Consider the following 25,134-nt stretch of genomic DNA (forward strand, 5'->3'; position numbering starts at 1 on the left):
GTCAACCACTCAACACAATACCCGATTTATGTATTTGGAAAAGCTTAAGCCAGCCCGAGCGTGCCAAGTTAGCACGACCTTGAATTGGTGTGTCGCTAACCCATTTTCACGTCATTGTTTCGGCCTCAATGCAAATTACAACCAAAAGTCAAATGCAAACTTGACGTATCAAGGTCATAATGGCTGTTCATTTCTCTACATCTCGAGCTTGCACCAGAAGTACGTCAAAAGCGCTGTGCCACAAACGATGACTGTTCACGCAAGCTTCTACACCTGAAGCTTTGCGGATACCTGGCCACATCGAAGCGCTCCGATATCTTTCCGCAAGTTGGAGCGATGATGGAGCACTTGACTGGTTTTTCAGTGGCATTGTGAGCTAACACTAATAGACTGTGCAAGTTGTCAGTGTCCGTCACAGACTGACTCGAAAAACCAGAGGCGTGCTGTCGGGATGTTGCAAGCAGAACAATGGGGACATTGTGTCACTGCACGCAGCCATGGCGAAAAGCGTCGCTCGATCGTCATCGACGACTGCACACGGAAAGAATGGAGTACGCCGCTTTCCTCTTTTCAGCCCGCACCGCCGGGATGACTTGCTCGGCCCGGGGCATGTGTCGAAGCCGGCCCGCAGGGTGTGGGCGGGTCCGAGGGTCTGGGGCGGCCCGCCCTCCGGCCCGGCCCGCCGGGATGACTTGCTCGGCCCGGGGCATGTGTCGAAGCCGGCCCGCAGGGTGTGGGCGGGTCCGAGGGTCTGGGGCAGGCCCGCCCTCCGGCCCGGCCCGCCGGGATGACTTGCTCGGCCCGGGGCATGTGTCGAAGCCGGCCCGCAGGGTGCGGGCGGGTCCGAGGGTCTGGGGCAGGCCCGCCCTCCGGCCCGGCCCGCCGGCTCAGCGCGCGCCGCCCCGGCCGCCGCCGCAGTCTGGGGACCTGACCTGTCGACAGGCGCTAACACAGACGTGCTGGTCTCGCAGGAGGCGGCCGCGCCAGCCGATTACCATCCCGCTCCATATTCATAGAGCGTGCGCGTCATTAGGGAAGGCCACCCATGGTGGATGCTGTGATTTACCCGTCGATTCCGGGCAGAACCAGGTCACTGTGGGAGCGGGCGCATCACAGTCGACCGCTGCCCGAGAGCGGGGCCCGTAACGCGTGTCACGCTGGCAGATATGTCGACTGGCAGCGTGGCTGACCTGGCCGGCACCTGATCCTGCAGTGCAGCGGCGACTCCATCGCAGGTACGGTGGGGTTAGTGGTACAGAGACCAGTGATGTTCTGGCCGGAGTGGTCTGGACAGGTCTGACTGTTTGACCTAGACTGAGGAGACAAAGTTGAACCATTCGCATCTTCTCGCTGGCTTTTGCTGACTTGTCTCGAGGAGGAAAGTGTTGTTTAAAGACAACATGAACCGGTCCTAGCCTGGCGCCATTGGCAGGAGCATCAGGCTGAACATTTTTTGCGAGTCTGGGCCCAAACGCAGATCAGTTTTCTGGCTAGTGGTGATGAGTGGCCTGCGAGCTGAACTGTTATGCAATGACTCTATTGTGAATCTTATTGGCCCCGAACCGTACTGACAGAGCAGATATTCACCTCTGTGACGTTTCTGAGCAGTTCCAGACCGGCTGGAGTTAGTCTCCCACGTTACAGTGAGCTCACAATTTTGTTCGGAGAGCTTTCCTAAAAAGGTTGCCACCTATTAATTTCCAACTTGCGCTCGGGTATCACCAGATGTCACTAAATGAAGCTGACCTTTACGACTGGTTTTCAGTCATATCCCCACTAATCAGATAAGGGGAATTTATGCGCCATATGTTTGCCAGCGTTGCTTTGTTGACCTCAGGCATTATCTGCTGTGATGGGTCATTAGAGGTCATTTCTCCAGTTTGACCTTATCTCATAAGTTTTAAAGATATTCGTGCGAACGGCACAATCGGTATGTTTTCATACACATTTAGACTTAATGGTGTCACTGCGTCGAATTACAGCCAAGAGATGTTGATTGATCATGGTACGTAATGCCATCGATCACGAGTAGTCAGTAAGACTGGGGTTCCAGGAAACAAGACACAAGGCCATGACCAATTTGGCCCGGACCACTGTTTCATAAAGGCAAAGTGCCCTTGAAATAGTCTGTCATGTATCTGATTGGTCATTGGGGATGAGAAACACCATTACAGGGCTGTCGCATGATACTCAAGCTGTCAATGTGACGCAATATTCCTGAAATGAGTCTCTTCGAACGTAATTTTATAATTGGATTGTGCCCTGTAAGGTAATGAACCGTTCTCATTAGCGTAATCCCACAAACGGTTCTTTAAGCTCCAATTATGAATGCTGCACGCTTTGTATGATATGAAGCATGGCCTATCAATTATAGCCCTACAAGTATGTTTGCGTGTCGTAATGTGGACCGGTTGGCTTGCTTCAGCGCTGCCAGCATTTCAGTCAAACTTGCCTACCATGACGATTGTAGTCGCATGGACTCGATGGTGTGCATCTTCAGACAAGAAGTCAGCTGGGTTTTTGGTCCGCGGCAAAAAGGCTGTAATTGTGGCGTGCGTAGGGTCGGTAGCTTAGCACGAAGGCTATTGTTTGTCGCACGAGCAGGCCTTTAACGATGCCATTACCCATGCTTCCGGGTGCTGGTGTACCGCGGGTCTTGACGTCGTAACGGTTCCTTCAGGTATAGCGAAGTAGATGGCTGGTGTTCCTCAATTGTGAGGCTCCTGAGTCCCTATCTGAGGTAGAAGTGTTCCCCGACCCCAACGCCGCCTACCAGTACACATCATTGTGAGGCTCCTCAGTCCCTATCTGAGGCAGAGGTGTTCCCCGACACCAACGCTCCCCTGCCAGCACACACCATCCGGAGCTGGAGCTTCCCTCAGCTCAGCTCCTCAGCTGCTCTCTCCGGGTCCTTCTTGAGCGGCATGTGTGTCGGGCATGGGCCTGGCCACCGCGGGCGGGTCCGTCCTCCGACCGAACTGGGACCCGCGGGACCGCTGGATTCTGCGGCACCGCCCTGGAGCCCGTGGGACAGGACTGGGATCCCCGGGATCGGACTGAGTCCGCGGGACCGTGGGGTCCGCGGGACCGGACGCTCGCCGTGTCGCGGCACGCCGGGCGCGCGCGTTGTTTGCCCCGGCCTGGCCGTCATGGGAACGTGCCTGTGGAACGGTGTCGAAATTAACAATGCCGTTTCGCCAAAAACGCGCGCAGGGTGGGAACACTGGCAGCATGGATTGATACATTCAAGGGCGGCGATTCGATGCGAAATCACCGATTCGAGCGTCCCGTCTGTGTTTCGATGTTCTGGCTCTCATCAACAATGAGCAAACAGGCGAGGAAGGCCGGCTTGCCACGGTGACGTGACGGCTTGGAATGCAAGCCTTGCGTAAGGCCGGGATCGCCCGTAAAACGCTGGTGTGAAGAACTTGCATAGATGCTTGCGGTATCCCTGTGCCCACGAGCTTTGCTTCTTTGGCTTCACAAGTTGAGGTCGAGTACCTATCATACAGTGGTGAACGTCTAGAATGTTTGTAGCTATTCGCAATAACGATAGTTTTCAATGTATGCCCACATGCTGTGCTTCCTAGCGAGGACTCGTGCTGACCCGGTGCTGGTTTTCGGAGCCTCTCAGTCATTCAAGCAGTTTATGACATTCGATTGTTCCAAGTATTTCGAAGCATGGCGCAAGTTATGCGATAGCATTTTGCGTGCATCGGATGAAATGCGTTTTTTTTAATAGGCGTGCCGGTTATGTGCCTGCTCCTTCAAAGAAGCGGACGGGTGTGACAGACGACCATTTATAGATTTGGAGGTCAGAGCGCCTCCTTCAGATGCCAGCCCGATAGCCCGGCTATGTCTGCTCAGTCTAGATTCGGAAGATCGCGGCGACTCCATCTCTGTGCGCGTCCGGAGCGTGGCCCGGCCGGGGATGGCTGGGGGCCCGGGGCGGGCCGCCGGGCCTCTGTCAGTCCGGCCGGGGAGGGCTGGGGGCCCGGGGCGGGCCGCTGGGCCTCTGTCAGTCCGGCCGGGGAGGGCTGGGGGCCCGGGGCGGGCCGCCGGGCCTCTGTCGGTCTGGCCGGGACGACTGGGGCCTGGGGCGGGCCGCCAGGCCTCGGCTGGTCCGACGCCGCCACGGCGTGAGAGCCGTCGGCCGCCGCTCCCACGGTGTCCGTCGATGATGACCAGCTGCGGCCACGCAGTGGACAGTCTCCATCGCCCCCGGGACCGGCGGCGGCGTGTTCCAACACCGAGCCAATCACCACTGCAAGGCTACCCCACTCCTCCAATGCATGCACGCCGCCAAACCTTGATTGGTTATTGTGGAGCGATTCAGACCGGCGGCTGTCGCAATGGCGTCCATTCACAGCCTACTTCGACAGCTGATTAAACAAATGGAGCAGACGAAGGCACACAGTCCGACCTCGAAAATGCTATCTCCGCCTAAATTGGAGACCATAGGCTTGCGATAATAGGCCAGCCCTTGCCCGGCGATGTCGTATATTGGAACGACATTGCAGTGTGAATATCGTCGGCGTTCTGGCCCAAGCGCCCGGGGCAACCCCACAAATGAGATTGCTGAATCTAATAAGTAGATAGTTTGCAAGGCGTCTGGAGATAGGTTGTTCAGCTGGCAGTGGGTACCGAGGCGCGGAGGTGAGTTGGTTTGTTGGCGCACATTTCCATGCCGTCACCCGTGCGTTGCAGGGGAGTGTGGTGAGGGAGTGTGGTGAGGGAGTGTGGTGAGCCATATCCTCTTCGCGTCGTAAGCAGAATAATTACCTCGTGCACCGCCCATACAGGCGCTAACCTCCGCACATAATGTGCCGCGGCAAGGGCGGAGCACGATCGTTCGCCCCATGTGAGGCGTGTGCTTGTCACACGCCTCTCCGAGGCTTCCCGGAGCTGGAGCTCAGCAGGGTTCACGGACACATGCGGGCCCTCGGGGCCTGCCGGCCGCATAGATCACAACAGGGCACAGTTGGAAGCCCGCCCCGGCGCGCCGAGAATCCTCCACCGCCCGGCGAGGGTGACACAGCCTCCACTTATCCGGGTATTATCAGCGCCTGATAACGCCCGGAGCGGGCGGCGGACACCGGCCCCGACCGAGCCGTGCCCGCCCTCTGGCGGTGACACAGCCTCCATCCGTCCGGGTGTCATCACCACCTGATGACACCCGGAGCGTGCGGCGGACTCCGCACTGGCCGCCCTCCAGCGGTGCCGCAGCAGCAGTGCCGCCACATCAACAGCAGCAGTGCCGCCACATCAACCGTCGCCCGCTCCGTTTACAACGGCCGGACAGCCGCAGCGCGTCCGTAATGAGCTCCTGAGACCGGTCGACCGGCCCTGGCGTGCTCCGTGCTTTGGCCCGACCTGACCTTGGTCGGCCGCGGCCGGGTGGGCCGTCAAGGCGTGGCCTCGGCTCACCGCGCATGCGCCGGGCGCCGTAGCGCTGCAGCCCCGCGTGGGAGACGAAAGTGAAAACTCCTGACCCCTGCCGCCGCGGCTGCGCGACTGTGCCGTCGGCAGCACACCGGACCAGCTGCCACCTGGCGGCTGGCGAGATGTGGCGCAAAGACCGGCAGAATCAATGGGGGGGGGGGGGGGCTGGCGCGACACGCGCTGGCAGCACCACCCCGGAAGGGCTAACCAGAGCTGATGGCCAGACTGGCGGCTCGATCCTCCTCGTGCAGTGTGTCGAACGCCGAGGGAGGCTGCTCAGCCCGCCCTCAGTTACCTCGTGACCCGTAGCGCGTCGCTGAGGCACATGAGCGCTGCTGAAGCCCGTTTGAAGCCCCGCCGTTGCATTGCAACAGCCAGCTGGGAAGTCGGCCGCTTCTGACGTAAGATCCGCCCGTTCGTAACGGCAGTGGCAGGGCGGATGTTGGTGGTCTCCGCCGTAGCGACCAGGACGCGCCTGAGGGACGGTCGCTGCTTGGGCGAGGGATGAGGGGAGGAGGGGATGGGGGCAGGTGGTCAGATGCCGTCCGCTGCAGGCCGCCCGCAGTCCACGGTCGGACGAAGCTGACGGACGACACCAAAGGGATGACTTGGCGGCGTGCACGGCCTTGAGGTGGACCTGGATGGGACGGGAGCCAAGCGGCGCCATGGCACGGCTCTTCCCCTGGTATGGGAGATAAGACGGCAAAGACCGCTGTCCATCCGCTGACACCAGGCCTTGGCACGGGCCGAGCAGGGCTGACAAGTGAAGGTGGGCCCTGAGTTATGGTTGTCTCCGGTTTTACGGATGCTTTACTAGCAGCATTTGCACTAGAGGATGCAGCGAGACTGAATGGCTTGCTAGTGACGAGCTACTTCTGGCGTTTGCAACACCTGGCTATTATCAGGTCGCTGAGGTCTGCAGCTATGAACGCCGTCGAGCGTTGGGAAACGGCTGCAGAACACTAGGCAAGCGGTCAGTCACTTCTTGAAACGAAAACATATCGATTTCACATTGCGATAGATGAGCGGTGTAAACCCTAGCCGATCACTCGGTGATGTCTGGTTGTGCCGCCTGGTCGACAGTGCATTCCAATCCACCACGTAGCTGGAAGAAATGTGGCTGTTGTGCCACGAACTCAGGCCACCCTTCAACTCCTTCGTGTAGTGTCATCTCTCTGGCCGGCTGTCAATCTAAACAAGAGGACGACCCACTCATGCTTCAGCCACGGATGACAACATATTTACGGCGGCGGAGCCGGGAGCGCGCTCGCAGGCCAGTCAAGGCCTGGTGCGCTGGTGCCGGACCAGCGCACCACATCGGCATGGTCCAGCCAGATGATCTGCTGGCGATGGTGACGCAACACGTATCGGTTTGTCCGCCAGCGGCCGGGGCTAACTTTGCAGGTACAGCGACCGTGGAAATTTTGCATTGTTCTGTGTTGAAACCGTCACGAGACAGTGACTTGTTTTCATTCCAGGCTGTGGCTGCCGTGATCCGTGCTTGTCCAAGGACGCGGGGTGACGTAAACTACCACAAGGCTCAGTGCACGGGCGAGTGCTGACCTGGAACGCCCGCCTGTTGTCATGGGAAATCAGAGGACTGGGTTAGATACTGGTGAAAAGAACGATCTGATTTCCCTTTTATCTAGGATCTATCGAGGTGTTTTTAAAATGCCTTGTCCGTTGACCTATTAAACAGTTGTAAGCACGCTAAGCGGAATTTCACCGTTACTCAACGCAAATTCAACCAATCGCAGGGTTCGGGCCTACCGACACGTGGTTGGGTGAGATAGTAAGAAGGTTGATCTACGTAAGTGATCAGATGGATTTCAACCGAATTCAGTCGAAATTAAGAGCGTTGGTGGCTTGCTCCGGATGATAATTCATTTGTGCAACAGCTATGTTTTGATTGCTGAAGGAAGAATGAAATCAGAAAACGTTGCAGGAAACTCAATCCGCCTAGGCTACAATATGTGCTTAAGGCTACTGTCACTGTCTCGGCGTTGAGAAATCCAATGTGAAGACACGGTGTCGTTAAATGCCAGGCTGAAACAGTTCCAGTTCAATTGCTTCCATGCGGAACAGCCACACGGAACCCGGCGATTCTCATCTTCGCCGCTGGGGACCGGGGCGAAGCACCGCTCCGTCTACAGCATTACGTCTCGGTCTTTGGTCGCGTGAGACACTTCATTACGAGCCAGCGGCGTGCTTGTGGTGCTGCCGGCACGGGCAGGAAGCCCCGGGTGGCACCAGTGCACGCGCCGTGCCGTGCCCGGCTAGCGTGCGGCCGGTGCCGGCGTGCGTTGGCGTGCCTCGAAGGCCGGCCTATTGAAGTTGGTGCCGTGGCCTGAGCCTGACTGACCCCGTCCGTGCACGGGAGGCGGGGGCGGCGGGCGGCCTAATGGCCAGGTGGGCGGCCGCGGCGAGGCCAGGTGTGGCGTCAATAGCCCCCGGCGTCGGTGCTGTCGCCGTCGCCGCGGCCAACGCCCGGCCGCTCGGCCGGCCGCCGCGAGAGGGCTCGCTCGGCCCGCCTCTGCGCTACTGCCGGCTGACCGCTGTCAGAGGCGTATCCAGGACCGCCGTCAAAGTTGTGTCCAGGGCCGCCGTCAGAGGCGCGGCCAGCCGAGCCTAGTTGCTCGTACCGACAGCGTGTGTACCACGTCACGCTCCAGGACGCGAGAGGAAGCTCCAGTTCATGACCGCGAGGCTCGCCTCGGTTTAGAGGGCCTCAAAGCTCAGAGGCCTTAGTGCACCTCGGCGCGCCCGTGACCGCGACACAGGCGGATTTGCGCAGTGCAGGACCAGGGCGCTTCTTTCTACCCGTTTGCTTCATCACTGATTGTTCAGCTGTGGTAGCCGCCGCCCGTCAGTGACGACATCAACGCCGCGCGAGGACGTGGCGGGGAACGTGCGTGCCAACCGCACCGAATCGGCACCCATCAGCGCATGCCTGAATTGGCATGGGAAGAAAAGCCCGGTGCAGTGTTTGGCGTCGTTATCCTTGACCGGCCGCGCCGAATGCCCCGTGCGGCGAAGGCTGAGAGCCATGACGTCATTCGGCGCCTTTCGGACGTCTCTGACTGCAGACGTTGCGATGGTTCTTCGCTGTACTCGAAATGCATGCTGAGTGTGTGGAGACATCTCCCCGTGCCAAGTGGCATCTAACGACGTTTGAGAGCTGATGAAGCGTGCTTACGGCCTTGAAGAGGGCGTTGCAGACGATATGGAATCATTCGCTAACGTTCATATACGTCGCGGCTGGAGTGAGAGGGAATTCAGAACATTTTCAGAACATCAGAACGAACATCATCATCGAACATTTCTGGCGATGACAGAAGGACAGCCCACCGTCCTGTGCACACTTGGAGCCAGCTACCGCGGCTGATACGTTTGCATCACGCGAACTTGCTCGCAAAAGCTGCGCTGGATAGCAGCTTGATTGCCGGAAGCCAAAACGGCAAACCTTGAGACCACTTATACGGTGGGTCGCCTTGCTCCATCCGTTTAATGGGACGTCGCTGCCAGACGCAACGTTACTAGAACGTTTACAACTGGGACTTGGGTCCGTCCTTCAGGGATGGTGGTAGGTGTGGCGGACGGGACACTATGGTGCGGCGGACGGGACGCTCTCGTGCGGCAGATGGGACACTATGGTGCGGAGGACGGGACGCTCTCGTGCGGCGGATGGGACACTATGGTGCGGCTGACGGGACGCTCTCGTGCGGTGGCTGGGACGCTGTGGTGCGGTCTGACTCTAAGCGCGGTGCGGCAGACGCGGCGCGGTGCGGCAGACGCGGCGTAGTGCGGCAGACGCGGCGCCGACAGCCCAAGGCCACTATCTGGAGCGTCAAACCAGTTTTGAGATGGACGCGCCTGCCGGTCTGGACGGCTTCCTTATGAGAGCTGGCACCGCTTCCTTGTTCGGGATGAAGACCGCCTGTGAGTCCCTTATCGGGGTACTGCTCCTCAGTCCCTCGAGCGGTGTGTGCGTGGAGGGCGGGGGGGTGTGTGTGCTTTGTCATGCCCAACGGTTATAGCCTCGGATGGCGAAGAAAGAAGAATTCAGACACGGATCGGTGAGATCGTCACCGTGTCCCCAAACCGGCGACTTTTGTACGATGGGTTCAAGCGCTCTCCTCATGATTGTATGCGTGGTACAAAGTGCTCCGATTGGCCCGTTTCGTGGGCCTGATCGCAGCGTGTATGACGCCGGGTTTTTGCTGCAGGATCCCCGGGCTAGTTTGCATGCTTCATGAAATGCGGGCTGGCAGGGTAAGAAACACAGACTGGATTATTTCGTCATAATTGGTATGTAAATTCGAGTATTAAAGTCAAAACACACGCAAGCAGAGCGTATTAAATAGCTCCATACATTCAAGTTCTAGACACGAAGAAGTCGAAATTCCCCAGTCGGCGGAGAAGGCTACATAAGCGCACATACAGCACACACATCGCGAATACGTTAACCTTTAATGCATATAATATTTGCTAAGTGAGCGGCAGCCTGGCTGCAGTAGCGCAGCCAGAGACTTGGTAAGTAGGGGACATCTCCTCGCCAAGACTTGACCAGCTGCAACATATTCTCAGTTTGTGACGCAAAGCCCGATCCGAGAAACAACACACAACATATTTATGCAGTACCCTCGGCACCAGCGGTTTATCATCTGACTGGCGAAATAGGGCTTTTACCATTTGTATGACTCAAATGTCCAGCAAACAATAAAATATAGGTAACGTTTCGTTCGTGCACTCTTCTATCACTGAATTCATCTCTTCGTCTGATCACTGCGCTTGTTCGCCTGACACATACCATGGATACTGGTTAGACCGACAGCCGACAATGTGGGGCGTGTTCGGCGTAACGTCTGTATGATTGACAACGTAGGATGTGTTAGGCGTAAGGTCCGTATGACTGACAACTTGGGGTGTGTTCGGTGTGAGGTCCGTATGGCTGGCCCAGTGCTGATGGCCGCCTAAATGGCAGGCTGCTCGAAGGACCTAGGCTGCTACCCTGGTCACGAACACTCGGGGAGTTGGAAGACCTCGTGGGAATGGTGGCTATCAAAACAAGGGACCTTAGTCAGATGTGCCTGCGCACCTAATTAGTGTGGTTGTATGGGCACGGTTTAAGATTTTATCTCGTGTATTAGAGTTGATGTTTTTATAGCTGCGTGCACCTGTGATATTTTGTTTATCTGCTGCATATCAGCACTGATAAACAAAACATCACTCATAAATGAAATCATCCGTAACAAGCTCCGTTAACGAATAGCTCATCGTTTGCGAGGCATTCCTGGATGCCACCGGAAATTGATAGCTCCCGTTAAGTCCAGACACACGCCTCTTATCAGCGTACTCCATCGGAAGGCAGCAGGGTTATCAGCGGTGCGGGGATGAGGTGTCTCCTTTGCGATACTATCTTCAACACAGCCTGTGCCATTTCCGAGGACGCTCTGCCTAACGGGTCGCTTCGGCATGGCGTTGACGGCTCCTGTGCTGTTTGGCGCCGCTCTGCTGCTGTCCGGTAGTGAGAATGAGTGTGGGATGCTCTCCACGGCGACGGTGCTCGCAGTTCGCTCGCGAGGGTGGAGGGATTGGGGGAGGGGTAGGGGGTGGGGTGGGGAGGGGGAAATGGGCGCGGCCCCCCGCATCCTGGACGGTCCGACGTACTGACAAATTGGTAATCAGGTGAGCAAGAAAAGCATGCGTGGTAAGAGGAGCATGCGCAGCTGTTAGTGCTTCGGCGATTCCAATGACGTCGGGATAAAGGCCAACTACCTGCCACAGAGTACACCGCCCACGTTTTCTGATTCCGGACAAGACCATTGCACGCGCATCTTGCACCAGGGCTGTGACGTTGGCTGAGCTCTTCGCTGCGTTATGCGTGATAGGCCGGTGCTCTCACGCTATTACAATTATCCCTCCGATGCGTATACATTAACCATTGATCAATCAGGTGTGACCTCAATACAGGCTGGCGCACAGGTCGGTTTGTGCAGACATCGGCCAGCATCACCCTTGATTTACTCCATCTTTTTCTCAATTTATCACACTGAAGGGCGGACATCGAAATGTTTATTTGCTCCACTATTTTTCTCTCCAGACTTGACCTGAATGCCACCACGCCGGTCTAGTTAGCCGTCCTCTCGGGAGACACGAGGGCGGAGGGCGTTTTAATGAGATGTTGGTTCACACACAAGCCACTTGAGAAGACGTGTGGGCGCCGGCGGCCTGCGAGCCTCTAGGCCAAGGGTGGTCCCTCGCACGCGGCCACGGGTGGACGGCCGCCGCCGCTGTGACGAAACAGCGCACGCGCTTCATCTGTTCTCGCCGGCCGGCGGCGACGCGCCACAGAAGTGCCGGCAATCGTCCCAGCAGCCCCGGCCGCCGCGGCTCAATTAGAGGAGGCCCAGGGCGGGTCTCCACTCCACCAGGAGATGCTCAGATTAAATTATTCCGTCATTTATTGGCCGCCACTAATCTGGCTATCTGGGGTCGGCGTGGTTAGCAGGTTTCATTAAGGCTGCTCTCAGCGTCCAGCTAATCGTCGCTTACGACAGGGGGTCAGAGTTGATGGGGTTTTAGCGGCGGTGGACGGTGTGGACACCGCTTGGGGCACTGGCGGCCCGGCGACCCGTGCAAGTACGCTGAGACGAGCCGCTGATGCTCGGTCGGCGGCGACCGAGACGCCCGCCGCCAGCCCCGCACTGGCCGGCACCTGGTACACGGGGTCAGTGTGCCAGCGCGGTAAAGACCCAGCCTTATTGGCTCCCCAGGCACGCCACTTTGAAAACGTCACCGTAAAGCCGGCAATGACTCCGATATGGCTACAGCACGCGTACACGTCTCTAGTGTGAGTGATGAGTACGGGGAGGAAAGGGGTTGTGATAACCCGGGTATGATGGTAGGCTACTTCCAAATCTGGTTTCATAAGAAGTGACCATAAACTGCAGTCTTGCTCACTTAAGCAGTAAGTTATAGAGGCTATTTGAGCCATTATCTGAGTCTCCAGTTAGTTAAGTGAGCATCAAGTAAGTGAGCGAGTAAGTGAGCAGCATCAGGTGATTATGTGAGCTGGGCAAGACTCTTGCATTACCTTAATTGTGATATTCCGCTATGCAGCAACGGCAACCCTCGAGACAAATAAGCTTCTATAGAGATATAAGCATAAAAGTACCGGGATGACCCTTCCATTGTCTTTCAGCTAAAGTTGATGCTGCCAACAGGCGCCACGACACAGTGAGGTGGGCGTTTAAGACGAGCGGCGCACGGGTCATTTGGTAGACTTGATCCCGTGTTAGATGGCTGCATACGCTCGGATACCGTACATGAAACCGGTATAGGGTTATCGATATCGAGTTATCAGTGTCGCATTACCAGTATCGGGCATCCGATATCGGGCTACCGGTATCGGGTTAGACGCAGGACACATTTCAAAAATGATATCCTTACCACAGCCGGTCAGCCAAACGACAAAAATGTCCGTCATTTGTGAAATGGTACCGACGCGAGTGACGCAGTATGTGATTGGCGGGCTGGATTTCCGCGAGCGGATCATCAGACGGCCGGGCCACCGGAGATGCGGAGGAGGTGGACCCAATCCAGAATGACCAGGCCGATATGCTGCTCCAAACGCGTCCACAGTCTCCCCTTTCTACCAAAAACCGGCCCATGTTTCAATTTAACGTGTCGCAACAGCACCGCTGAGATCCCGGGCTCTCCCGGATGCCGCTGGGGATCTCCAGACCCAGTTATCCATCGCCTGCCTGACAGAATCACACTCAGGTGTCAGGCGCCGCGCCGCTTCCATCCCACGCGCGGCCCAGGCCGGAGCGCCGCTGCCACCCCTCTCCTCGCTGCTGCCCAGTACGGGCCCGGATCGTGCAGGGACCGCACTCACGCGCGCGCCGCTCACGCGCGCCAGTTCCGTCCGGGCCGCGCCGTCCGCTGCAGGTCAGGGGCTCGTGACCGGGGTCAGGCGGCCGGCCACCCCACGCAGCGGAGTCCTCGGTCGCGCCGGGCGGCCGCACGCGCCGCCGACGACCGGTATCGCCCGATCACCGGCCAGTGTCGACACGTGACGTAACGCCGCCGGTCGGGCCGTCGGCACCCGCTTGCATGACCCGCTGGTGGCCGCGAGCGGCGCCCAGCGGGCGGCGTCGCTGCCCGAACTGCCATGGCGGTCCAGGCGGTGGGACCCCTTCATATTGATGACGTCATAGGTGTTGATGGGCCGCTCGGAGACGCGTGATTCTTGGCTAGGCTCGGATGGATGTCAGTTAGGGTTTATGGGCGCGTCAATTACGTGGCCGTTTCTCGTCTCGGCCGGGCTCGGCGCAGGGCAGAGCATGCCGCCTCAGTGGACGGCTATGACACACAGGCAGAGTAATCTTCGGCCTGTGCTGGTCCCGCCAGGTACGTGCGGTTCGGGGGAGCTGGGGGAGGCACCGGCTGGTACCCGGAGGTGGCACCGGCCGGTGCGGCGATCGGTCATCTCACGGCGGCGACCCCACTTCCCAGCGGCGGCGGCCGCCGCCGCCGCGCTAAGCCTAGGACCGCTCACTAGGACCCGCCGCCGCCGCCTGCGAAGCCCGCTGTCCCCATTGGCCACGACTGGCCGTAATTAGCCGAGTGCCGTCGAGTAGCCGAGATTCGCTTAAGAGCCAGAACGAAAGCAGCGCCGACAAAAACTCGGGGGTATCGTGCCGGGCGCGCCGCGTGCGCGCCTCACGCGACGTCCGGCTGCTCGAGGGACCACGCCCGCAGGGACGGCCACGCCCTGGAGGCGGGCGGGAGCGGCGCAAGAGCTGGCTGCAGCAGAACACGACTCTCCCGCCAGGGGGCCAACGAGACGGCGTGGCTGCGGCCGCCGCCGGCTGTCGTCCTATGCCGGTCGGTTCGCCGGCATCAGTCGATATTGTTCTGATTTCCGGCCGCGACCTCGGACAGCGGCGGGAGGCCGTGCGCCCCCGGCTCGGGGTCAAGGGTCAATCGCTCTTGTTGCGTTAAGGCCTGACGCCGTGTTCTGCTCGCCGTGTGATGAAACCCGGCGGCGGCGGGTCACCGCCGTCCGGGCAGGCCCTCCGAGTGCCGTGGTGGCGACAGCGCGTGGGTCGACGAGCACATGCGAGTTGGGCCGAGGACTGCGGCGCCCTGACGGTAGCTTGTGTCCGGCGGGGCACAGGAGACCATTTTTCCTGTTCTGGGCAGCTGTGCGCGCTGCTCACTTTGACGGCAATGTCCAAATGCGTGCATCACTCCTCGTAAGAAAGCAGCACCACAGAGCTCAATCAAGGGATGCCGCCGCGATCCGTAACAACAAGGCTGCTGACAAGGTACTCGTGACCTGGAAACGAAGTGATTTCCCGCTGCTATTCGCGCGGCCGTTTTTTGTCCGTCGCCTGGATCCGCCGGGAGTCCGGCGTCGGCTCTGTTCGCCCACCAATGAGTCACCGCTGCGGTGGATCTAAGCTACCCTTCCTCGGCCGACGGCAGACAAAAGTGACGCTGACGCGGCCGGCGCTGACCCCGGTGACTTGCGAGTCAGGGGTCACGGCCGGCGATGCGTGCAGGCGCGGCGCGACCCGCCGTCGGCACGTCGGCACGCGCCGCCAACAAAACCCTGAAAGGCATGTTACGACTACGCCGCGAGACAGTACGCTGGGGCGGTGATGATCCGAGGGACAAACTCAACAACACTGGAAGCATTGCTGATGGGGAAATGGGACCGTCACAAAGAGGTGTTTGTTGCGGGCAAGGCAGGCGTATAGGCGGCAGCGGGCAACACGAGACATGCGCTCTGCTGGTGGTGAAGGTCTACAGATGACATCCTCCGAGGCGTTCAGTGAATCCCTAGCGAGGTCGCTGCCGGGGGCCCCTGGCAGAGACAGCGTGCCAGGAGGAAAACCAGCGCGGCGCTGGTGGCCGTGAGGGCCTTCTTGCCGACGTTGCCGCGGCCCAGTCACCGCCAGTGCCCAGTGTGCCCAGTGTGCCCAGTCACCGCCAGGCGTGGGCGGAAAGGGCGCGCGCTCGGAGGCGTGGGCAGACGGCTGCGCTGTGTGGCGCGGCCGGCGGAGACGGCGCCGGGACTGGGGCGGACCCCGCGCTAGGGGCGGGAGGGCCGGCTGCAGACCAAGGCCGCGGGTGGCCGGCGCCGTATGTCGAGGCACAACCACAGTTGGCACCAGCTGAGCCGTGTTCACTGCCGGCGGCGAGGCAGGAAAACGAACGGTCCCGGAGCCCTAACGCGCGATGCAGACGGTGAAAGGAAATGCCTGGGAAGGGTGTGTTCATCAGCCGCCTTGGAACGCGCGCGCGCGCTTGATCGGGGCGGGGTGGCGCGCGGTCCCTTCCCCGCGCGCGCAGGGGTCTGCCGAAAACAGCACCAGCACAAGAGGGCTCTCAGCGGTGAGCGGTATGGCTCGCACCGCGACCGGACTTAAGGCGCCGCCTCTGACCCTGTCGACCTCCAGAACAGAGGTGGCCTCTCTGCGACTGAAGGTCGAGCCTTTCCGCCTGCTGTTCACGGCAGGTCATTGTCACGGCACCCTCTGTTCCAGATGTCACACGAAGCCATGGCTGCCTGTCATGGGACATAATAACTAGGATAAACTGAATCGCCCACTGGGTCTGCTCACGAGCCGTCACTTCAGGCAGAGGACGTATTGACCTTCAGGGCAGTGGGTCTTTTGAGCGCGGGTCATGCTCATTAGCCTCCTCTCCCGCATACGAACGGTCGCGGCCACTGGGGCATTGCCGCGCCGTTAAACGACGTGCTTGCCTGGCCGCCGGAGCAGGTCGCCGCCAGATGTTTGTGAAAAGTGTTCTCTGGTCCGTATGCACATGAGGGTTATTACACGTTCACTGCATGGCTAAACGGGCGTGTGTGTGTGATGACTGTATGTTTCAATCCATCATATGTGACTCGGGGATGAATTGTCACTGCAACAGTGGATTATCCCACGACGTCCATACATACATAGACACATCTATGCATCCATATGACAAACAGTGGCGCAGCTTTCCAAGTTGTTCTTTTTTCATTGGAATGCAAATGGGTGGATTTGTCGTTTCCCAGCTATTAGTTTTGTTGCAGCCGCTGTGCCTAAACAATCCATGCCATAGTGAATTATTGCAATGAATCTTCGCTGGATCTGTGATGCAAGTATGCGGAAACTCTCCATTGGGTAAACCTAAATAAGGCATTGCCATTTTGTTAGGAGCGCATGGAGCATACCAGAATATTCCAACTTTGTGTGCTATGCTGGTACTTGACAATAAACGTTTGGTATGGGTGAACATGTCATAGTGTGTTCGGCGGGTTTCTGAGGGAGGGGGGGGGCACACCGTCCGGACCTGTCTCCAGACATTCCGAGACCAGTTTGACCTGCACCCGCCGGCGCGATCTGTACAGACATGCCATAGCACTGCTCTGACATTTTAATGGGGGGGGGGGGGAAGTAGATATGTTTGTCTCTTAGCAAATAAGAGTCATTGCCTTGCCTGGAACCCTTGCTCCCGTTGGTGGCACCAAGCCGGCACTTGGACCGCAATACCGCACCGCTTATCCGTCCGAGCGGCCCGATCCGTCTCACGAGACCCGCCGCCGCGGCTAGGCCTCACAACGCGGCTCTGTGTCATCAGGCGCCGCTGTGACTTCACCGCGTTCCTGTGTCCTCAGGCACCGTTGTGTCCTCATCGTGCCCCTGTGTCCTCAGGTAATACTATGTCCTCAAGCGTCGCTGCGTCCTCACCGCGTCCCTGTGTCCTCAGGTGCCGCTGTGTCCTCACCGCATCCCTATGTTCTCAGGCGCCGCCGTGGCCCAGTTCCAGCGGTCACTCCCCGGCGGCCGGAAGGCGTCCGAGGACTTCGACTGCCCCGAAGACTTCGGCTACTACGCCCACCACTCGGACTGCTCGAAGTACTTCGTCTGCGTGTTCGGCGGCGCCCTGGAGGAGGAGTGCACTGCCGGACTCGTCTACAGGCAAGAGCATTAGCGACGGCCAGGTTGGGCGGACGCGCCGCTTTTGACCAGCTCATGAATCACTGGGCTCTGATACCCAAGCGAGATTTTACGCCCACTTTATTACTCTGAGCTCATGGTCATGACCAATGAGCATTGCACCCCTGTTGCATGAAAGACAAGAGTATCGCAGTCGCCCCCGAACAAACCCTCAGCGCTGGCCGAGTCTGTCCGTGGCCAGTGACGTCAGAGCGGCCAGTCCGGAGCGCCTGCTGCCCTTGTCGCCCCTGGTCGGCCGGGACCGGACCCCGTGACCCTGACCGTGACTCTTCGCCGGCAGTGACGAGCTGCTCACGTGTGACTGGCCGCGTAACGTGCACTCGTGTGACCTGAGCGCGCCGACGCAGCGGCCGCGGGTCAGCACGGTGCTCGTCACTGACCCGCGCACGGCTCGACCGGCACGGCCCACCGGGCGGCCCCGGCCCAGCACGGCGGCGCCCCGCGCCCGCTCTGCCGCCGCCCGCCGCACGGCGCTCAGGTGCGGCCCGCGCCTGTCTGGTGACGGCCCCTGCCATCGGGAACGGCCCGTGCCCGTCTGGCGCTGGCCCCTGTCGCCGAGAACGGGAATGGTAGAACTGAGGGGTTGGGGGCTCCTGGTGCCGGTGTAATGGTGTGGCATAAAACTCGGTGGATTGTGATCTTGAGTGACTTCTTGCCCTTTTCTGTCTTGGTTTGTCATGATTGGAGTGCGCCCCGGCGTGGTTGCGCCAAGGCTGTTGAGTGTGTTCAGTGAGTACTGTGTGCCCAAACCAAGGCAACAACCTAGGAGCATTCGCGAATACGTCCCAGTGTAAGCTCTGGCCGCGCCGCAGGAAGATCGTAATACTGTACTCCTATTATTTGATGGGTTTGACCTGCTTCACACTCGGCGTTGAAGGGCTAACCGCTAAGGGAGGCGAAGGCCAAGTAGAGAATCAGGTTTCTCAGCCCTCGGGCTCTAACCCTATCGTTAATGCATTACGCACCGTCGCTTGGCATGCATATCGAAACAGGGAACGAGCATCATAGCATTATTTTTTTGAGGGAGTGCGGGGACATGGGCCAGCAGTGCCTTAGTTCCCTCACCCGGGGACCGGCCCAGCTGGGCTGATTCTCAGAGACAACAGCCTGACGTCAGCTTCGCCGACGCAGGCCTCTCTCAGCTATCGCCTATCATAGGAATACCCCAGGACCTGAGCAGAGAGCAGCCTCCATGCTCACTGGTACAGCTCGGCACCTGGTAACCTTCACCATTCCATGTAGTCACCGCCGTGCCTGCCACCACCGGTCAGTGATTCACCACTACACTCGCGGCACAGCCCCGCGTCATGGGTCGGACACCCCCGCCCGCACCCACGACCTTCCTCCCGCGCGCTGGCGCCCAGACCCAAACAACTTTCAATTTTCATAACGGTTTATCTGTAAATGGAGACAATTCATCCAGGGTGTCTTACAAAAAAACGGCGAAGAATTTGTCAGGCCCCATCTCCCAACTCACTTTCGATTCAATCCATTATCCCGAAAGAGCCGGCGCGGCGCGGCAGTTATCGAGCCCCATCGCTGCGCCGTCCGGGACGCATTGTGTGCCCCCCCCCCCCTCACGCGCTGCTGACCCCGCCGCCCACCCCACAGGCGGCCGGCGGTGCCCAACAGTCTGGCGGAGTCGCGGCCGAGCCCGGCGCGCCGCGGCCGGCCGCGCTCCGGCGCCAGCGCCTCCATCGCCGAGCAGGTCCGCCTGCTGGACAACATCGACACGAGGCCCGCCGACCTCGACCGCGGCTTCGAGGGCGACAACAACGTGAGTGGCGGCACGGTGACGGCGACAGCGCGGCCGACTCGTGCCAGGACACGCCAGCTGTGCGACGTCGACTCCCGAGGTCTTGCACCGAGGCTGATCAACACGTCGGCTTCTTTATGGAATGCGTGGATGTCTCTAGAAACATATTCAGGAGTTTGATGCGTTGGAAGAAATCAGGGAAAGTCGGGTGCTGGGAATATGTCAACATTCTCCATCTAGAAAAGGAGTTGTCTATGCAAATACGCCCAACTTCAGTTCGTTCTGGTCTCATTGGGGTCAAGGCCCAGGGCGCTGTTTGGGGTTTAAGTGGCTATTGTTATTGGCGCTTCAAACTGTAAGTTTATGCGGCGCCTAGCCGTGGCTTCGGCACATATGCAGCAGTAAAGGTTGGTATAGCTGTTGCATGTACTAAGAAGCAGATTATGAAGGACGTGATTCGCGCACCATTGGCACGGGTACGGGTGAAGCGAACGGACCGCTGCACCACACATTTAGTTAGCAGTCACCACTGGTCACAGAGACAGGGGCTTCCTCTCGGTAGCAAACACACCCTGTTTGGTACATATGTCACGCAAGGCAGATGAGCTTTTGAGGTCACGACCTCAGGGTGTGCCGTTGCTGCCCATATATGTAGATCGCTCGTGAGCACCTGCCCAGATATCAAGGCAGCATCCAGTGTCCTGTTTGCTGTTTTGTCAAGCCGTGAGAAGCTTTAGCCAAGCGCAAGTCATGCTTGGAAATTGCAGCTGTATAACGAATAAGGTAAGGAGCGCCACGGCCGGCAGATTGTCATCACATCTGTATAACGGATAAGGCAGGGAGCGCCACGGCCGGCAGATTGTCATCACATCTGTATAACGGATAAGGTAAGGAGCGCCACGGCCGGCAGATTGTCATTACATCTGTATAACGGATAAGGTAAAGAGTGCCACGGCCGGCAGATTGTCACCACATCTGTATAACGGATAAGGTAAAGAGCGCCACGGCCGGCAGATTGTCATCACATCTGTACAACGGTAAGGTAAGGAGCGCCACGGCCGGCAGATTGGCATCACATCTGTTTATTCGGCACGCGAGCAGCACTCGACATAGGTCCTTCAAATGTTCACGACCAAGTCCATGCTCCTCACCTTCGAAAGGAACATGTCATTCCAAGCTCGGAGCGAGGTAGTACGGTTGGAAGTCAGTCTGACGTATCTGAATAATCGAGCTCAGTGGCTGGCCATCAACATATTGTTGGATGAAGGGACGCTGGCGTGGTCATTGTCATCTTCAGTCCTCTAAATCTGCATCATTTCCGTTGTGTTACCCCGCGTTACCAGCGATGGAGTGGGGGAGGGCGGGGGGAGCAGTTCTGGGGGAGGGGGTCCGCTAGTTCTGCGGAGTACGATCCGTACCTGATGCGAGGTCGGGCCACCTCCCACCGACCGCCAGAGCTGGGAGCTTTCTCACCGCGCTGCGGTCTTGGTAAGACTCAGCGACCAACCGCTGCTTCACTGGAGACCTCGCTGCGCGACCGTCTGTGGGAGGCTAAGCCGACTCCTGGCACAGCGTCGCCGCCGCGCATGTCCTGGCTCCGCGCCGTGGATCCCCTGGCTCCGCGCCGTGCGTGTCCTGGCTCCGCGCCGTGCATGTCCTGGCTCTGCGCCGTGCATGTCCTGGCTCAGCGCCATGGATTCCCTTGCTCCGCGCCGTGCGTGTCCTGGCTCCGCGCCGTACGTGTCCGGCTGTCGGCCGCTGGGACGCCCGCGGTCCCCGGGAGCGGGCCGAGGCCGCTCGCCGCCCGCTGAGAGCTGCGCCACGCCTCCGTTGTGGGCAGCAAGGCCGAGCCTCATGGTGAACTGACAGACGGCGGCAGCAGCGCTGGCCCAGCACTCACTGCCAGCCCGCTGGGGCAAGTGTTGCTGGGCCACGCCCCACATAGCGTGAGCAACGGCCAACGAAAGGCCGTTAAACCGCGAGACGATGACACCTGGGCAGCACAAGGTCAGCTGTCGTGCGCTGCAGTAGCCGAACGCAGCAGAGGAGCTGGCTTGGAGTGGGATGACCACGACGGGCATGCAAAGTAGGAGACATTGCCGTAGGCCACGAGTGCAAACACGCTAATGGCATCAGCACACTGGCAACCGGCCGTCAGATTTGGCGAGAGGTCTGCCGCGGTGCTGATATAACGCCGGTGCAGTGAAGGCGCCGAAACGGCAAACATGCCAAAGGCACGGAATCATAACACCGGCGCCATCGCACTCCGACGCCGCCGCGACAACTTCAGCCGCTTGATTCGACCGGCGTCCGCTGGGGGCAGCACCGGCGGCCGACAGCCGGCGGCAGAAGGCGCTGTGGTAGCAGGCCGGCCTGACGCCGCCATTAGCGGGACGCGGACGAGATCGGCGGCTGGCGGTCGAGGTCGGGGCTCGCCGCAACCCGAGTGACTCAAATGGGTCGGCCTCAGAACACAGTAGTGTCGCCACCGAACGACGGCTCCTGCGGGCCGTCGTCAGCGTTCCCCACCACGACAGCTCGGTGGGCCGTTAAGGTGTGGAATGTAACCCAGACAGCCGTGTCAAAGTCACAATGTGGTCATCGGTCACGGTGATACCCCTCCCCTAATTTGTCAACACCCCGTGTAGTTATTACTACATGCCTCTCTGCCAGTGTAAAACGCTATAATAGAGTTGGAGAGCGCTTTGCGCGGAACAACCTCTCAATATATGATATATATGGTCGTGGCCGAGGCCGAACCCACCTCAGCCGGAGAAGATAAAAAGGGAATTTACCAAAAACGAAATCATGAACACCCCACACAATGGTTCGGAGTAAAACACCAAACAACAATGAAACGAACAGCTTCATATATATATATATATATATATATATATATATATATATATATATATATATATATATATATATAAATCAGGCATTGCTTCCAGGTGTAATTGCTCTCATCATATTTTTTACAGTTCTTTCCATTTTTTGGGTCAAGCATTCAGGTTTGCTGCGTAAATCAGAGATAATATTTCCGAGACTTGAATACACCTTGCGGTTATGACTGGCATGAATATTTACTTTGAATACGACGTTTCAGATATGCATTCTCGATCGCCCGGCAAAACAAATTTATAACCTTACGGTTGACTAGGTTTACATTACGTTTACTTATTTAACAATGTTTGAAAAAGTATGTAAGTTGTGAAGTGCATTTGCGAGAAGCATTGTGCATATAGATGAGACAGTATTAAAAGCCTTATTTCTCGTAGAATAAACAAGGGAATCGGGAGATGATGTTATATTTTGGCTACATGCCTTTATCGAAACGATTCGCTTTGATAAAACAAGCATTACTTTTGTTTCATTCTTATTTTGTTTCAAGTTATTATCCACTCTTTTCAATGTTCTATATCACATTATCCATTCCTATCAATATCTGAAAAGGACACACACCAAAGTTTCACATGCAAAAACTGGCGACATCATGGGAAACGTCAAAAGTGACGACTGAGGACAGCTCACAGGCAGGAGCCACATGAGGAGGCGGGGAGCAGTCCCCACGTGCCAGTACACTGTTCAATACAACGCAAGGTCTTAACATGACTCGAACCATTTGTTCATCGTTCGGTGGTTGCCTCTTACATATGATGTCTCACATGTAACGTCTCTTATCTGGAAAGCTGGCGGCGGTCGTTACACAAAGTTAGCCGTCTGGTGTTTGCTGCGGCGACGTTGTCCCGTCAAGGTTTGCTGGTGCGTTTCCTGGAAGTCAACCTGGAAGTGAAGTGCTTCCTGAAAGTGAAGGTGTTTGACACGAAGGAGCTGAGAAAAGGCCGCTGAGGGCCAATTATACCTTATAACATAACCAACTGTGCCTGAAAGAGAACATTGTCATGATGCAATAAATGTAAGCGTTACCGATAAGTTTCGATTCAGCTCTGTATTACATAGCGCGTCGGCTTCTTATGTCATTTTGTTTCCTAGGGTTCACTTGCATGTAACGTGTCTGGTGTGGTATGGGTTAAAGTGCGTGTCTGGTGTGTAACATGTCTGGTGTGGTATCGGTTAAAATGCTCCAAATGATTTGTCGCCGCGAGGCTGGCGCGTTTCCCGGCAATCAGCCACGTTGGAACGAGCACTACCCTAAACACTCGCTGCCGGAGCTGTCCGTCCCGTGACGCGCGCGAGCCGCCCGCCTGCCTGCCGCCGCGCTGTGTTTGGTGAGGCCGTCCTCCAGCCGTGCCACACTGCTCAGCGCGCCCCCTGCCCTGTTGCAGAAGATCGTGACCCGGCGCCAGCAGAAGCTGCTCAGTCCCAACTCGAGCAGTGGCCGTGGGCGCTTCCAGCAGCCAGCCGTCCAGAGTCTGCAGTAAGTGCTGCAGTCACCCCCCCCCCCCCTCCCCTCTTCCCCTCCCGGAAAAACGGCTCGGTATTCATCGCCTGGCGTCTACTGGCCACTTCCTGGACTGTCTGGCAGGAAGAGAGTGCACGGAGCTTGGCTACCGTGCCATACCGCTGGGACCGGGTTCGGGCTGACGTGCCACACCGCTGAGACCGGGCTCGGGCTGGCGTGCCACACCGCTGAGACCGGGCTCGGGCTGGCGTGCCACACCGCTGAGACCGGGCTCGGGCTGACGTGCCACACCGCTGAGACCGGGCTCGGGCTGACGTGCCACACCGCTGAGACCGGGCTCGGGCTGGCGTGCCACACGGCTGAGACCGGGCTCGGGCTGGCGTGCCACACGCGTTGGGCTTTTGTAGTCGTTGCATGTTTTCTGTGCCGCTTTTTTGTTTTTATCCTCCATTTTCTTCTCCTCTAGTTTGTAAGACCGGAAAAGAGCGTCCACTTCTTCGTATTCTGCCCGACGGATTGCGGCCCAATCACATATGTCTGGCGCGTCGCTCACAGTGGCTCGCCACGTGCTTCCCTCAGCCAGCTGGGCTGCCTGTCCGTTCGGGCTCTTCTGAACTCGCAGAGCCCGTTCAGTTGGCTTGCCGGCATCATTCCGCGGCTCATTTCGTTCTGTTGTGTTTAGTTCTGCTTGCCCGGTTGCTCAGGCTGCTCCAGCTTGCTTGTTTGTGTTCGTCCAGCGGTTTCGTTCGGACCCATTCAGCGATTTTGTCCGGGCTTGTCAGCTGGTCCAGGCTGCTCGGTTGCCTTCCTGCGGGACGCTGCAGCGTACGGTGCGCGCCTGTCGCACGCGGACCGACCCCGGTTTTTAGGCCCGGCCGCGGCGTCGGCGGCAATGAATACGCCGGCGGCGGCGTGTGGTCGAGCCGGCTGCGGCTGTCTTGGCCGGCCTGTCCGCGGTGATGCAATGCGGTCTGCGACTCAGCGAAAGCCGAGGCGGCCGAGCACCGTGCCCGCCGGGACCGGCGATCATATCGAGAGCCGCGCGCTGCTGGGCGCCGGACACGGGCCGCCCCTGGGTCAGTTCGCGCTGGCCATGTTAGCTGTCGTGCTTGGCCCATGTGAAGGAATTCTTTGTGGCAAATGTGATATTTTGAATCATCGTCTCCGGTGCGCCTTTATGAAGTATTTTGCACTGTCGGCAGTCTACGCTTTTAAGAAATCCACATATTTTCCAGGGAAAATATGTGCCATTTGGGGACGAAGTGACACTGTGACGGCTCGTTCAGCGTAGGTGTTGATTGAACTTCAAACTTTGCGTTTGCCTTCCGCTGAATAGGCAGGCTGGGGCCGCCTATCCATGTCCATGTGGCCCGATTGTGTTAAACACCGGAGGGTTGAGAAGGTTAGGGCTTCATGCACGTTAGATCACTTCTATCCTGGTTAGTTTTTCTCCTTCTGCGACAGTCAGCCATCATATTTTGGTAGTAAGCTTGGCCCAGCGATTTCTGTAGGCCCCCGGAGGTACCGTAAGCAAGGTGGGTTCCCTTATT

General features: G+C 58.3%; 1 protein-coding gene across 1 annotated transcript in view; it reads left to right on the top strand.

The window, feature by feature from the left end:
- Nucleotides 1–25,134, top strand: part of LOC119103119 (mucin-19) — a 58,155-nt gene that overhangs the window by 16,230 nt on the left and 16,791 nt on the right. The window contains exons 3-6 of the mRNA XM_037226571.1: nt 17,252–17,426; nt 17,746–17,886; nt 19,077–19,242; nt 23,508–23,599. Coding sequence (XP_037082466.1) covers nt 17,252–17,426; nt 17,746–17,886; nt 19,077–19,242; nt 23,508–23,599 — 574 coding nt within the window. The remainder of the gene's footprint in view (nt 1–17,251; nt 17,427–17,745; nt 17,887–19,076; nt 19,243–23,507; nt 23,600–25,134) is intronic.

This window comes from Pollicipes pollicipes, unplaced genomic scaffold, assembly GCF_011947565.3.
Source record: "Pollicipes pollicipes isolate AB1234 unplaced genomic scaffold, Ppol_2.1 Scaffold_5724;HRSCAF=6776_pilon_pilon_pilon, whole genome shotgun sequence".
NCBI classification, from domain to species: Eukaryota; Metazoa; Arthropoda; class Thecostraca; order Pollicipedomorpha; family Pollicipedidae; genus Pollicipes; species Pollicipes pollicipes.